At 38.6% G+C, this 16,212-nt stretch overlaps 2 protein-coding genes and 1 long non-coding RNA gene across 6 annotated transcripts in view; 1 reads left to right on the forward strand and 2 right to left on the reverse strand.

Annotated features, from left to right (window-relative positions):
• Fhl5 (four and a half LIM domains 5) overlaps positions 1-4,342 on the reverse strand; it is a 42,946-nt gene extending 38,604 nt beyond the window's left edge. The window contains exons 1-2 of one of the 3 annotated variants that reach the window (NM_001379528.1): positions 4,198-4,342; positions 3,376-3,440 (exon numbers count right to left, since the gene is read on the reverse strand). The gene's annotated coding sequence lies outside the window, so the exon portion shown is untranslated. Of the gene's footprint in view, positions 1-3,375; positions 3,441-3,637; positions 3,757-4,197 lie in introns of those variants that run through there. The other 2 variants (NM_021318.5, NM_001355498.2) reach the window with 2 other exon arrangements.
• LOC115489977 lies at positions 2,703-16,163 on the forward strand. The gene is made up of 2 exons (XR_003955374.1): positions 2,703-2,973; positions 12,752-16,163. It is a non-coding gene; the product is annotated as an uncharacterized LOC115489977 (long non-coding RNA).
• The window catches only part of Ufl1 (UFM1 specific ligase 1), a 34,673-nt gene continuing 27,099 nt past the window's right edge, over positions 8,639-16,212 (reverse strand). Inside the window, exons 15-20 of one of the 2 annotated variants that reach the window (NM_001355512.1) lie at positions 16,049-16,179; positions 13,789-13,869; positions 13,422-13,507; positions 12,826-13,006; positions 11,916-12,178; positions 8,639-11,459 (exon numbers count right to left, since the gene is read on the reverse strand). In NM_001355512.1, coding sequence (NP_001342441.1) covers positions 11,960-12,178; positions 12,826-13,006; positions 13,422-13,507; positions 13,789-13,869; positions 16,049-16,179 — 698 coding nt within the window. In that variant the 3' untranslated portion in view covers positions 8,639-11,459; positions 11,916-11,959. Of the gene's footprint in view, positions 12,179-12,825; positions 13,007-13,421; positions 13,508-13,788; positions 13,870-16,048; positions 16,180-16,212 lie in introns of both variants that reach the window. The other variant, NM_026194.5, reaches the window with a different exon arrangement.

A 16,212-nucleotide genomic window follows, 5' to 3' on the forward strand; every position in this document is an offset into this window, starting at 1 on the left:
TCATGTATAATTTAACTTGTCTATTAATCAATGTTTTACAGATGTTTTGATGTCAAAATGAATAATGTCATGACTGAGTGATGAACATGTATTTGACTCGTCATACATAGCAGACAAAGCACATTTGTAGGTAGTATTCAAAAATGCTCCTAAGTCAATTTTATTTTAAAATATTGTAGCATTAGGTTGCTATTTCTTATGAAAAAGTACATGTATGTGTATGTTCACAGAAGTTTCTGAAACTCAGGCAGATATAGTTCTTAGGTTGAGGCTTTAAGCAGCTCTGCCAAATCTCAGCACCACCTGTTTGTATGTCTTGAGCCTTAAGCACACTGTTTATATTTCTAAATGACAAAAATCATAGTAGAAGCACATTTTGACATTTGTAAAGTTCAAATTCAATTTCCTAAATAAAGCTGTATTAAAATTCAGCCATCCCCATGAACTTGATTATCACACTCTCCAGTTACAGTGGGAGGCAGCTGTGCACACATGCCTTAACACACTGTATTGCAGTGTCAGGTTTACACTCATGCATAGCACACTGGCTGGTTACAGTGGAATAAAGCTACATTCAAGGATAACACGCTGGCTGGTTGAGTGGAGAGAAGCCACACTTATGTGTAGCCCTCTTGCTTTGCCTACTTGGCAGCTGCACCACTAGCCTCAGGAGTCATAAGGCCCAAAATGTTGACTTGTGGCTCCTTACATGAAATATTTGTTGACCCATGGTGAAGATTTTCAAAGTACATTTTGTGCTTTTCATTATAGCCTGTGGGGTAGTTGCTAAATAAGCTTAAGTTTGACTAGGATTTTAAAGTTTTTTTTCTTTAAAATAACATTAGACATCATTGGCATTGTGTTTGTAATGGTATTTAACAGTATCACTTTAAGTGAAATTAAATAGAATAAATTAAATATCCATTACACCAATAATTTTAAAAAGTTAGAATAACACACACTCTGATGTTAAGCCTCTTAAATGAGGTCACAGAGTTTAAAAAATGTTTAATCTGACCATAAGAAAAATATTGGATAAAATTAGATATAGCTGTTTAATTTAGAAAGTTATTGATCAAAGGTTAGAAGCTTCTGTCATGTTATAATTATGAAAATGTTCCTGGGATAAACAAGTATAAGGAGTATAATTGTAGAGCTAGAATCTTAATTTAGACTGCATAGCAGCTTAGTGTCAACTGCCTTTACATTTTCCCAAGTGACAGTGACATCACATATCTGCTAAGGAAATGTTAACCTTCATGTGAAGAGGACGTGCACACATTAGAAGCATTGCTACTTCTTTACTAGTGTGAATTTAATCAGAACTTATTATAGAAACCCTCTGCCCCATAGCAGCATCAGCTTAATCGCATGTCAGTCATAGGATTGCTAACATTTTTTAAGAGTGTTAACACTTCTGACAAAGGTATTAAATGATTTCTCTTTCTTTTTATAGAAACAGGAATTTATGCCACCTATAGTCTGTTCATTCACACATTCTAAACTCACCTACTCACCAGCTCGATAACTCCAGTAGAACACTATGGAAAAACTGGTTAAGATGTTCATCTCTGTTAATGTCCAGTGCCAATGACAACCAGAGATGTTCTGTTGTTTGAGCACTCGCCCATTCAGTCCAAGAGCTATCTTTGCCCTTCAGTGAGGCCTATAGACTAATAGTGTTACCATCACCAGAACTTACTTGGAATGCAAAACTGTCATGAGTAGGGGTTGGGCTCATGAGGCCTCAACAAGAAATTGTTAGAGATGGGGGTGTGATAGGGAGAGTTATTCATTCTGCTAGAGGCAAGGAGGTCCGTTGAAAGGGTAATGTTAACAAGTGAAAGAAGATGTGAGCAAGAAAAGGGAACAAATTTTTCTCTCCAGTGTCTGGGTTTAGTCACAAGGTGGATCATGGTATCTTTGTAGAGGACTGTACCTGAAAATACTATCTGAAGCAGAGGGAGGGAGGTAGTTGGCCTGTATGAGGCTTGAGAATGGACGCTGTCAGACAACCCAAGGGAGATATAAAGCTAGGGCCAAAGAGGCATAAACAGAAATAACATAAGTTACTAGGGCATCTTATTTTGGAAGGGGTCTTATGTATTGTCCCTGTCAGAATCTCTAGCCACTTTGCCTTGGATGCCCCCATATCATTCCAGACAATTTATTCTTGCTATTCTGAGAAGAGTCTGCAGGCCACATAGAAGCTCACTGTGATCTGATTGAGAGGCACATACACTTTTGAGCTGATAATTTTAAGAGGATTTGAGGTATTTTGAGGAAAGCATCCCTCATTCATTCCCTATCCTTTTCTGCAAAGAGAAGGACAGGGTCCTTCCAGTGGTTACCCAAGAAGCAGACAGACAGACGTTAGTTACTTGTAAGACTAATGAAATGCAAGCTCAGTTTAACTGATAGCTGATTCCATCAAAATAATCAACACTTCCCTAAAATATTCTATAAAAACATTTCCCTAAAATGTTCTATATTTTCAGTATAACAAGTAGAAAATATTTTAGGTTTGTCTAATCCAAATTAAGACTTTACTCAAAAGACTGCTATGAGCAGCCATGTTAGGAAAGCTTATTAGTGAGGTGCCATTGTATTACACAGAGCTGGCATTAGGCTAAGGTCAGCATGGGAAATGTACAGAAGTAGAAAACAGACGTATACCTTCCCCATTAAGCAAATTGACTTGTGATTTTAGGCATTTATCTTAATACACATCCTTAGAAGTATCTTGTCTGTGATTTGTCCTAAGTTTGCTGGAACTTACACGTTTTGTGTTGTAAAATCTAAAATAGTGGCCAAAGCGACTCAATGCTTTTCTTTCATTATAGGTAGAAGAACTACACATTTTATTGATGCTTTAAGCTCCCACATTTCTATACGCCCAAACAGTCAGCATGCTGAGTTTGCTTTCTAATGGATGGCAGGTACCAAAGAGGTCTGACTAAAAACAGGAGACAGGTGAGCACTTTTTGCCTAAATAATGGAATCTTATTGTCAAAAAGCACGTCAGATGCTTTATATCAGACACTTCCTGGTGCAGGTGGGCCGCAGAGGCAGTGTACGTCAGTCCTTGGAAACAGATTAGGAAACTGCTCTATGCCCGCTTTTAGAGAGTAGTAAGATTTTTCTAGAAAATAGGCTTCTGATTACCTCCTTTTCATAAAGGCTTTAACATGTGTTCTGTATTTAACCACTTTAGCATGTTCTGTATAAGTAATTCAGTCATGACACATCCCCACGATAATGTTATTCACTCAAATAAATTAAGCAGAATAAAAACTTGGACTATTTCCTCCCCCCCCCCCCCGACCCGCCCTTTCATGAAAATAAGAATGTCCCTGTATTAAGAAGATTACAAACCCAGAGAGGCAATTCCATTTATCTGCCACTGTGCTGCAGCCATGAGTTTCATCAAAATGAGAAATCTGTAAAACCCAGAAAGAGAAAAGTAGTACCAGTGGGCTCTAGCTGCTGAGACGTCACGGTCTGCATGCACACTCCAAACAAAAGGTTATCCTAAGGCTTTTCTGGAAAGTTTGTAAAATTCTCATCCTTCAAATATTTTTAAAAGCCAAAATGCCACATAACCAAACATAAAGCAAGCGCTGAGGAGAAAACTCACTTTTTCTTCAGCTGCTTTTTCTTTGACTTACAGGCTGGGAGAATAGATGGTGGATTTCCCTCTCAATCACAGACAGGTCGACTTCCAAATGAACAGAATGCTCGGCAGCATTATGTGAGGACCACTCCCTACAGCCTTTCAGTTTTGTAGGAAAAAATAGGTTCTCTTCTAAAACTCTGTGACACGCACCCAAGACTCCTCCTAAGCCAAAAACCACTCTTGGTCAATTCTACTTAAAAACACAAGGAAAAAGTTCCCTTCAGAATATCCTTAAAGGGAAATTTGACTACTGTTAGTATTTGAAGTATCTGGCAAAGCCACAAAGTTTAAAATATAGAACATTTAGGCAGACACACATCCTTGAGAATTTCCACTAAGTTCAACTAAGGTCATGATTTTAAACAAAATGTTCTCTGAAAGTATGTATTTTGTATTTCCTTAATCAATCCATTTTTGGCTTTGTTTCCTGGGAGCTTCCAAACTCCTCCTTTTGGTGGGAAACATCAGAGATGCAGAGCAATTTTGTTGAACTGTCTGGGAGTGATGAGGGGAACTCTTACCTTTGGAGTTCTTTGTAGAGCAGCGGATGAAGTGTTCTTTGTTGCCACTCTTCAGTTCTTTCTTGGGAAATTTGAGAACTCTGAGTAGTGTTGGCTTTGAAGAAAATAACTCAGGATTGTTACCTGCTTTCTGTACTCTCAGTGTGCTTGGACTTCTGCCTGGGTCCCCAGGTGCTGACACCGATTGTTATGTCATGAGCCACACTGTGTGACTTCATGGAAGCTCAAACTCATCTGGTCTTTTGAAATCTTCAAAACAGGAAGTGTCCAGAGAAAGTCAGAGTATATTGGGAGAGAGGTTCGGTATTGAACTAATCCATCATAAGAATTCTCAGAGGGACACACTGACCTATATGACAAATGGCATCTGTTCTTAGAATTCCCATTTGAGACCATTCTTTCAGTTTAGAAGGTGGGAGAAAAAGAGAAATGCTCTGCCGTAAAGCCATTTATTTCCTGACCACACTTAGATGGTCTTGGTTTTAAGCCGTAAAAGCATATGTAAATATTTCTCAAAATCAAAATTAGCTAAATATAACCAAAGAACTGGGGACAGGAAGTATGGATCCAATTAACTACTTTTTTATTCACTTGGATTTGACTAGTGGGACATGAAGACAAAGCATTAGGATTAGCAAGAAGAAAATCTGATCAGCAAAATCGTTTCTGCCTTTCACTGGTGATAGAATTGAGTACACGCTAAACAGGCATTTTCTTCCCCTTACGAAAATGGAATCAGTCTTGGTGATGTCACAGTGCCTATCCCAACAAGTTGTGAGGTCACTGACCCTGATTTACTCCTGCACTTTCAAAGGGATGGTTTCCAGATTCAACTTCACTGATTCCCTCAAGTTATCTTTTGCGTGAACTACGCCAGCAGAGAGAAGAAAATCTTTCGGGTCTTGAAGTGTGTTGACTAGAATCTCCCAGAGCACTGTCAGGTTTTGCAGGACGTTCCTCTGGCCAGGCCTATTCTTGGAACCTACTTCCTTACTTTCTCTAAGTTAGACTTCTGGTTTCCTCTCTTCTCTGGCGGTTTATTCTTTGTTCAGTGTTTCTCTGCACTCTCCAGTGTTCCTTATGAGCTACCTTACAATTACATGTTACGACCAGCAGATCTTTAGTGTCATCTGACATGGCTCTCCTAAGTGCCCTGTGATCTGCTGGAATGAAGCTTTTTATCTTCTGGGTCCCAGTCTCTCAGAGCATGGCACTGCCATCTACCTGTCATCTTAAATCTTAGGTTTCCTCACTTATTCTCCACCCACCTCTATTTTTACAGCTTCTGTTGGATTTAATGACATCTCTTAGGCATATTATCCTTTCACTCAAAACTTAACTACATAAATTGCTTTATCAACCATAAGCATGTGCCTCTGGCCCAGTGTGGTTCCCTTCTATATTTTGTTTCTTTTTTTCTTTTTTTTAAAATTAGATATTTACTTTATTTACATTTCAATTTTTTTTTGTCCCCTTCCCGGGTTTCCCCTCTGGTATTCCCTTCCTCCTCTCCCTGCTCAACAGTCCACTCACACCTGCTTCCTTGCCCTGGCATTCCCATACACTGGGCCATAGAGCCTTCACAGGACCAAGGGCCTCTTCTACCATTGATGACTGACTAGGCCATCCTCTGCTACATATGTACTTGGAGCCATGAATCCCACCACGTATACTCTTTGGTTGATGGTTTATTCCCAGGGAGCTCTGGGGGTACTGGTTAGTTCCTATTGTTATTCCTCCTATGGGGCTACAAACCCATTTAGCTTCTTGGGTACTTTCTCTAGTTTCTTTATTGGGGACCCTGTGCTCAGTCCAATGGTAGGCCGTGAGGATCCACCTCTCTATTTGTCAGGCACTGGTGGAGCCTCTCCGAAGACAGCTGTAAGAGGTTTCTGTCAACAAGCACTTGTTGGCATCCACAAAAGTATCTGGGTTTGGTGATTGTATATGGGATTGGTCCCCAGGTGGGGCAGTTTCTGGATGGTCATTCCTTCAGTCTCTGCTCCACACTTTGTCTCTGGAACTCCTTCCATGGGTATTTTGTTCCCTCTTCTAAGAAGGATTGAAGTATACACATTTTGGTCTTCCTTCTTTTTGAGTTTCATGTGGTTTGTGACTTGTATGTTGGGTATTCCGAGCGTCTGGGCTAATATCAGTTATCAGTGAGTACATACCATGTGTGTTCTTTTGTGATTGGGTTACCTCACTCAGTATGATATTTTCTAGTTCCATCCATTTGCCTAAGAATTTCATAAATTCATTGTTTTTAATAGCTGAGTAGTACTCCATTGTGTAAATGTACCACATTATCTGAATCCATTCCTCTGTTGAGGAACATCTGGGTTCTTTCCAGCTCCTGGCTATTATAAATAAGGCTGCTATAAGCATGTGTCCTTATTACATGTTGGAGCATCTTCTGGGTATATGCCTAGGAGTGGTATTATTTGCAAATTCATCTGGAATAACAAAAAACCTAGGCAAAAACTATTCTCAACAATAAATGAACTTCTGGGGGAATCACCATCCCTGATCTCAAGCTGTACTACAGAGCAATTGTGATTAAAAAACAAACAAACAAACAAAACAAAACAAAACCCCAAAAACAAAACTGCATGATATTGGTACAGTAAGAGGCAGGTAGGTCAATGGAATAGAATTGAAGACCCAGAAATATACCCACACACCTATGGTCACTTGATCTTTGACAAAGGAACTAAAACCATCCAGTGGAAAAAAGACAGAATTTTCAACAAATGGTGCTGGTTCAACTGGTGATTAGCATGTAGAAGAATGCAAATCAACCCATTCTTATCTCCTTGTACAAAGCTTAAGTCCAAGTAGATCAAGGAACTCCACATAAAACCAGATACACTGAAACTAATGGAAGAGAAAGTGGGGAAGAGCCTCAAGCACATGGGCACAGGGAAAATTTTCCTGAACAGAACGCCAATAGCTTATGCTCTAAAATCAAGAATTGACAAATGGGACCTCATAAAATTGCAAAGCTTCTGTAAGGCAAAGGACACTGTCAACAGGACAAAAAGGCAAATAACCCTATTCTAGAAAACCAAATAACCCTATTAAAAAAAAATGGGGAACAGAACTAAACAGAATTCTCAACTGAGGAATACCGAATGGCTGAGAAGCACCTAAAGAAATGTTCAACATCCTTAGTCATCGGGTAAATGAAAATCAAAATAACCCTGAGATTCCACCTCACACCAGTCAGAATGGCTAAGATCAAAAATTCAGGTGACAGCAGATGCTGGCGAGGATGTGGAGAAAGAGGAACACTCCTCCATTGTTGGTGGGATTGCAAGCTTGTACAACCACTCTGGAAATCAGTTTGGCAGTTCCTCAGAAAACTGGACATAGTACTACCAGAGGACCCACTAATACCACTCCTTTCTTTATATTACTAAAAATCGATGTTTACTTTAAAATGTCTTATTGAGTTATAAAAATGCATGTTGCCTACATTCTGGAAGAAACAGAATTTAAAATTACTTGCATTCAAAGGAACAGGCACAACCTCACAGTATTCACATTTTTCTCTAGAATTTTGTATGTATATGTTAACTACATAAGGCAATACTTAGGTATTTGCATAAATGTTTAAATATAGCCTCAGAGGTACACATTATATTTATCAAGAAAAGACCAACTATAATTTACATAGAATTCCCATTTCTAGGTTCACAGATATAAAGGCAAATTAAAGAGAAAACATATGTATTAGTTATTTTTCTATTGTTGTAATAAAAGACCATGTCCAAGGCAACTTATAGAACTAAGGCGTAAAAGTGCATTTCCATCATAGCAGGCAAGCATGACAGCAGGCAGGCATGGTGACTGGAACAGCAAGCTGAGACCTCACATCTCAGCCCCAAGTCAGAAACAGAGGGCAAATCAAGTGGCATGCAGCTCTTGAAACCTCAAAGCCTGCCCCCATTGATACAACTCCTCCATTAAGACATCGCCCCCCAGCCTCAAACCTACCCAAGAAGCACTGCCAAGTGGGAGCCATGTATTCAAACATTTGATCCTATGGGGCATTCTCATAAAAAGCACTACAATGGACAAATGTATTTACTTGACCTGGGATTTCCCCCCCCCCCTGGGTTTGTTGCCGAGTGGACAGCTGTGACTTAAGATCAGACAGGGAAGAGTAGATCAGTGGTGAAGCAGAGGACGTGTCAGGAAGCTATGACTATCCACACTGCTATCTCACTAGGCTTTTACTAATACACTGAGACTTTCTGAATCAGTAAAATATTATCTTTAAATTAGCTGGGAATAATGGCTATAATAAAAATTTTAAGGAAATGGTCTTCGTTCTCCCACAGCCCACTGCTTGTTTGTGTCAACAAAAAAGGATCTATCAAGTGTTTCTTAACCCAAGAATCACAGGGAGAATGACAAGGACAGAAAAACTACTGCATTAATTTCATTTACATTTTAATACTACATGAACAACTGCATTTTCTGAGACATCTACCATGTGGCTAAGGCTGGCTTTGATCTTGTAACCCACAGGAGGTTACAGGTATGCATTTTTTGTGCCAACCTTTCATTATGCCTTCAGTTGCTTGTCGAATCTTGAGGTCTAATTAAGTTAAAGGCCTAAAGGCTCAGAAAGGAAATAATTTTACTTCCTCCCATTGAAGCATAAAAGATGAACTAACTTTTGTACTTTTGGCTGGCTGGCTGAGGCAGACAAAGGATTTCTCTCTTGTGTACTAGACTGTGAACATGAATCATACTTAACTAAATGTTCCTCCTCCTTTTGTGTGTCGTGCAACTGTTTTCTGAACACCTGTAAGTCAGGGTTCTTAGTGAATGTATACGACTCTCCTATCTCTTTTCTCATTTGTTAAATGTACATAAAAGTAGAACAATATGTCTAACCCTTTTTAAGGCTACTTATTATTTTAATTTTTTTAATAGTTAAACATTGTTTTTTCGTTAAAAAACAATCCTGTCAATAGTAATGAATCAAAATGCGTGTGGAATATCATCCCAGAGTTTTCAATGTGTATTTTTACCTTCTCTCTCAGGTCTACTGAGGTAAAGACTTCATAGAATTTAAAGAAAATAAAGTTTCCTCTCCACTCTCCTTTCATCCAATTTATCATAAGTAGTTTTTGATAGAAAGGCAACAATAAAACATTTATGCCCGTGGTTGATGACATTTCGACAAAACCAATGATTGTTCATTGGTAAACTTTGACCTTGTTCATTATCTGGGTAAAAAGCTTCTCTAACATGTCCAGGGTAGCCCTACACAGAGTGTTATACACTTTTTATTACTATTCTATAGCATTATGGTCTTTGCTCAAAGCACAGTGAGATTCTATCTTCTAGGGCAGTGGTTCTCAACTTTCCTAATGCTGTGACCCTTTAATATAGTTGATGTTGTATTGACCCCCAGCCATGAAGTTGTATTGACTCCCAGCCATGAAATTATTTTATTGTTACTTCATAACTGTAAGTTTGCTACTTTCATGAATCAAAATGTAAATATATGTTTTTTCCATGGCACTGGGCAACCCCCACGAAAGGGTCCTTTGACAACTAACGAGGGGTCAGGCACAACCCACAAGTTGAGAACCGCTGTTGTAGGTGGTCAGAGTGGGTTTCCTTTATAACAGTGTAAAGATGGAAACCGGGGCGTGTTTTCCCAGATCTCTCCTATAATGGCAACAGTTAACAGACCTAACAACATTATAGATTTGCTGAAATCTGGCTGAGAAATGATTTAGTAAGATAATGGCAAACATTCAAGCAATAGAACATACAAGGAAGTTATTTTTGTGTAATAAGAAATGTCATCTCCATTAACAATCAGAATAATTTAAAATATAAGCATTACATAGACTGTATAACATAAAATGTAATAGAATAGACAACTTTATTTTAAATAATGTTCTTAACTCAGTCCATTAAAAAATATCAGAAATTAAATCTATAGAGACAAAATCAGCTGTATAATTTATAAACATGTTTTTTTATGAAGGAAAAATAGAAACTGTTTGGACAAATGAAATAAATGCAAGTAAGATTAACACAGCTTTACATTTTCCTACTTTAGTTTTGTAATTAAACTGAGTTTATGTGATCATCTCTTGTGTTTACTTTAATTGTAGAGTATGAAGCAAATATGGATCACTTTTGTATTTTTTGAAACATGTTATTAAACAAAAGTTGAATAGGTTGGGTACTAATTTGGAAGCTGAATACGAAAATAAAGTAGTTTTGGAGTCATAGAATTTATTACTTTTCTTCCTTTGGTTATATGAAAATATACAATAAAAATTACCCATGTGAAATCATTTATATTCTTTTATGTGTATGGGTGTTTTGCCTGCATGTGCGCCTATACATCTTGTGTATGCTTAGTGCCCGGAGTGGCCAGAAAGCATTGGCTTTCCTGGGACTGGAGATACAAAGCATCCATGTGATGCTGCAAATCATCACCATCAACAACAACAACAACAGCAACAACAACAACAACAACAACAGCAACAACAACAACAGCAGCACCCACTGAGCCACCTCTACAGCCCCTTAATGTTTTCTATAAATCTCTATCATCAACTTTAATAAAATTTTTAATTAATAATTAAGGACTTCTATGCAGTATTATTAACACTTTGCCATTTCAGAAAAGAGGTAGTGTTATTTATATATTTAAACATTTTAAAATATAAAAATTCCATTGACATTATATAAAATAGCATTCCTTAAACATCTGGGTTTTAATTTTATTACATTCAGAAAAACTAAAATTTTGACAATAGGATGTTGCTTATAACTTGCTTTAAATTATTGTTCCAAGGAACTGTTTTAGTATGTCTTACCTAATAATCATAGAAAACAAAAATTCAACTTTTAAACACGTCTACTTTTAGAATATAATTTCTGCACAGTTTAAACACCCACAGATTCTGTGTTCATTAGAACAGCCTAGCTACCTGTCATACAATTTCCAACAAAGAACTAAGGGTAAAAACAGCCACGGAAATCAAACAACTAAACCTTAGAACTCTAAACTGGGCTAATGACAGAAGCATCTCTGTGCCTTTAGCCCCTCAGACAGACACATGGTTTGCACTGTTCTGCGGCGTGCCTCACGCTTTCCCTCACGGTACCCTGTGGCTTGCTTTATTCGAACACAGCAATGCTTGCTTCTTCAGTGTTCTCACTTGTTAAATCACTTCTGAGGCCTCTGGAGATGTTCATGCAGGAGGCCTTCCTTCTAGCTGTTAAAAGCAAGAGCCAGAACTTAGGAATACAAAATATATTTGAAAATTTCTACTTCTAAAGCATTCACTATAAATTTAAAAGTAAAGCTGATTCCTTTTTTTTTATTTCAGACATATAAACATTTTTCCTTGTAAAAAATATACCATATAAATTAAATAACAAACAAGTCCTTTCCTAGAGATAAAAAGTATTCTATTTTATTTTTCATTTTAACATCTGGAAGAACATTAAAGCATATAATATGTTCTAGATTCAGAACTCTTTGAAGAAATTTTATTACATAAAAAATTACACATCGGATTATATGAAAAGAAAACGTTTCACGGAGAACTCAGCAGTAAAGCTTCCCATAAAGTCTGCATCTATTACCACACCACTACTTTATTTGACTTGTGTGGGGCGGGTTGGAGGGGGAGTAGGTGTGCTGAGTGACTCATTTTGTGATCACTCACCTACTTTGGGGAAAATACTATGTAACAAAAGTCAGTTAGGGGCATTACTCCTCTGTGACAGATGATTTCCTGGACTTGAGAACAAGGTCCTTAATGGATAATGACAGTTCCTGAAGCTCTTTCCGAGTAGCGTTTGTGACATCATGTTGTTCCTTGTCTAATTCATCGCTTGACGGATCCTCTCCCTGCCCAGTCTTCTTATTTTGACTGACTAACTGTTTCACAACCAAACCTTGATATTTTACCAAGAGAGTATGTTGATCCTGTGGAAAGAAAGAAGAAACTGTACCAAGCACATCTCATTTTCTGTGAACATGGAGAATAGAATTTGTTTGAACAGCACAAACAGAATAGCCTTATCTTCACGGAACAATGGCATGTTAATGGAAAGCTGAACCTGGCAAGCAAGGTCTGTGTTCTCAGAGTGCAGATCAGGAGACATAAGACCTGTGCAGACCATGTCACAGGAATCTGATTTAGCCAGGTTCTACGACCTAAGACACAAAATAATAAGGACTAAAGAAGCCAAGGTGCTTTTAGCTAGGGGTTGGATTCCTTAGCTAAACTGGACAAGACTTTTGAAGGGTCCTTGGGGGCTAAATCAAAACTAGGGAAACTGAGACAGAAGTTCAGAGATTCTTATATCTTTCCTGAAAACTTAACCTTTAAAACCACAGGACTTTTCACCATGCATCTTACAGTATGCTGAAAGATTCTTGAACTATGCTCAATTTCTTTCTTTCTTTCTTTTTTTTTTTAAATCAATTCCTCACTCTGTCCCCATTCCTGCCCGCAGCAGACAGATGTTAACAGCTTCTGTCTCTAACTCTGCTTAGGTGTTGGCAGTGATTCACATCCAGAACACTACGTTTGAAAGCTTGAAGTTTTCTAGCATATGAAGCTGTAATACCTCTGGGATTTTGCTGTGAAGAAACGCGATGATCTGTGGGACACACCTTCCAGGTGCGTGGAGCATGCTGTGGGTTGAGAGCTGAAATAACAGGACTGCTGTGAGGTGTAAAATCAGAGCAGGGTCTTCTGTGACCTTCAGCTGCTCACACAGAGCCTGTCGATGCTGGAAGAGGATTTGTCTGCAAAACCCAAATCACAGAAATACATTAGTGAGGCCTCATCATTTATGTATTTTCCTTTTAGCATTCATTTTTCACCTTCTCTAGTTTAATGACTTGATTCCACAGCATTTTAAGGAGTTCTTTAAATATGGGTGATATGATTATATCCTACTTTAACTTTCGTTGTCATAGGTAGATTAACATTACAGAGAAAGCTATACAGCAAGTACTTTTGCTCATATGTTGTTGGGATCAAACAAGGCATGACTACGATAAGGTTTTCTGTACCGAAGGTCTCAATCCTGATAAAATGTCCTAGGGTTAGGGGCACGAGTAGACTGGAGGTCTACAACTCTCTATGGCTCAGACAGTCAAAAGTTTCAACCACAAAGAAGCTCATGTTTAGGAGTAGCAACAACAGAATCAATGTTACCTTTCCCTTTTCTTGTCTCCCTTTTTCACCATAATGTCACACGCTTCTGTGGCAGAATCCAGGCAAGACAGGAAGTCTTCTATGCTCTGAAGACAGGTAATTCCATACTTTACTCTTAAAGACATTTGTTTTGTAATTTTACATCCTAAACACACATTTTTAGCAGGGCATTTGGCAAATAGAAAATGATTTAGGACTAAAAATGTTAAGTGCTCCCATCTTCTTCCTTTCCCCTTCCCAAAAGGTGCCTGTACACTGAGGCCGCCGGGCTTTAGATCCAGCTTATGATGTCTCTGTTGGGATGTTCATAAGGCACCTTATTTATACACAAAGTGCTAACTGGAGTCACCACTTAGCACTGACTTACTTTTTCATTGAGAGAGTTATGGAGTTTTGTGAGAGCTACTTTGGTTTCTTCTGTCAATTTGCTTAAAATTTTTTTTCTTATCTGTAATGGAAAAAAATTCTTTTGGCATTGTGTTTTTGATATATACTGGATATAAACTCAAACAGACAAACAAACATATCCACAAATTCAGAATACATTTAGAATAGAATGCTAAATGTAGTATATTTGGGGTTTTGAAAGTTAGGTCTCAAGCCAGAAATAAAAATGTTAAAATACTACAGAATCACAGAGCTCAGCCCTCATCTTGACAGCCTCCATTAGAAGACTAGTGTCTGGCCACGTGGAAAGAGAGAACTTGGGTAAACACACCGTGGCTTTTCTTTTCAGCCTCTCCTGAAGAGTGGCTCTCACACAGAGGGGATGCCTGTAGGAAGGGCAGTGTAGCTAGTTCTATGGCTAGATGCTTGTGTAGTACATGGCATATGGAAGTACTTATGCTATGGCTAGATGCTTGTGTAGTACATGGCATATGGAAGCTTTCATCATCTTTCACAGATGAGGATACTGTCAATTCTGAGGTATTGTAAACCAGACAGACCGATCTGTCTAATATATTTTAGGAAGAATGACCTGAGGGGCATACTATGAAGACACAGGCTATTCAGGGCTTTCTTCTTCCATCTCTTAGTTCTTTGTAAGGCCAAGGAGCAAGGATGCTAATATTGTCTTTTTAGAGTGGAAGTTAGTAAGGAGACAGGAGACATGGAACATTCCAAAGTGCTGGAGATTGTTGCTCCAAGTGAAAGAGGTAGAATCTAGTATCTTCCAAGTAGCAGTAGCGGGTAAATAATGCACTTCTGTCTGGGGGTTGAGGATGGACTTTATTACGTAACAGAGTTACCGACCATTTACACCAAGAAAACTCATGCCACCCCTGTGGCAACAACCATGTTACAGAGGCCACATTAGATGGATGTGGTTTTATCACACTCAAAGCCAGTTATAAACGCAGTCAGCCATATGAAGACTTTCTTACTCAGCTTTCCTGAACCTCTAACTGTAAGATGGTCCCAGAAGGGCGAGAAGGAAGAGAAAGAGGTGGAGGAATGGTCATTGTTACCACAGGAACAAACCAAAACCTCCCACCTATAGGTAACTGAGCCATGGTTCTACCTCACATGGCAAAAGTGATGGTCTTGGGCTCTAGTTTAAGATAACAGTTTCAAGCACATAAACTTAAAGAGTTTGTCTCAATATTTAAGTAGTACATTGCTTTAAAACAATGGCTGTGCTTGCTAGGCCCTGGCATAGCCTCACAAGAGACAGCTATATCAGGGCCCTTTCAGCAAAATCTTGCTAGTGTATGCAATGGTGTCAGCATTTGGAGGCTGATTATGGGATGGATCCCCAGGTATGGCAGTCTCTAGATGGTCCATCCTTTCGTCTCAGCTCCAAACTTTGTCTCTGTAACTCCTTCCATGGGCGTTTTGTTCCCAATTCTAAGAAGGGGCAAAGTGTCCACACTTTGCTCTTCGTTCTTCTTGAGTTTCATGTGTTTTGCATATTGTATTTTATATCTAGAAAGTGGATGCTCACAGTCAGCTCTTGGATGGATCACAGGGCCCCCAATGGAGGAGCTAGAGAAAGTACCCAAGGGGCTAAAGGGGTCTGCAACCCTATAGGTGGAACAACAATATAAACTAACCAGTACCCCCCGGAGCTCCTGTCTCTAGCTGCATATGTAGCAGAAGATGGCCTAGTCAGCCATCACCGGGAAGAGAGGCCCATTGGTTTTGCAAACTTTATATGCCTCAGTACAGGGGAACGCCAGGGCCAAAAAGTGGGAGTGGGTGGGTAGGGGAGTGGAGGGCGGGGGGCATGGGGAACTTTCAGGATAGCATTTGAAATTTGAAATGTATATAAAGAAAATATCTAATAAAAAATAATAAAATTTAAAAAATGACTGTGAGATTAAGAAAACTGGACTAATTATTAAGGGAGTCATAAATCAACAAGAAAGGGGAGAAGACTGACAGAAACTACTGGAAAAAGTCATCTTTTTTATAAAGTAATTGAATCTCTTTACTATAAGTAGTTTGGACATATTATCAATCCTTGTAAAATTTTATAAGCATTGTACGATTACTTAAATTCTTTAGAATTTTTTTCTATATAAAAACTGTTATTTTACTTTTCCTTTAAACTTGTTCAAATGAGAGAAAATGAAAACGTGCTCAGACTTCAATTGCACCAAGCGGCAGACAATTCACTAACATACATCACTTGTAATGGCTGCAGGCTCCTCCACTGCCATGAGGAAATCTGAGGCTAGGAAGTTGAACATGAGGTTAGTGATATCGGTACACACTGTCTTCAGCAAGTGCTTGGTAAGAGCAGTCTGTGTGTCATCTGGAAAAGAAGGACACTTTATTACAACTGCCT

This window comes from Mus musculus, chromosome 4 (genome assembly GCF_000001635.26).
Source record: "Mus musculus strain C57BL/6J chromosome 4, GRCm38.p6 C57BL/6J".
NCBI lineage: Eukaryota > Metazoa > Chordata > Mammalia > Rodentia > Muridae > Mus > Mus musculus.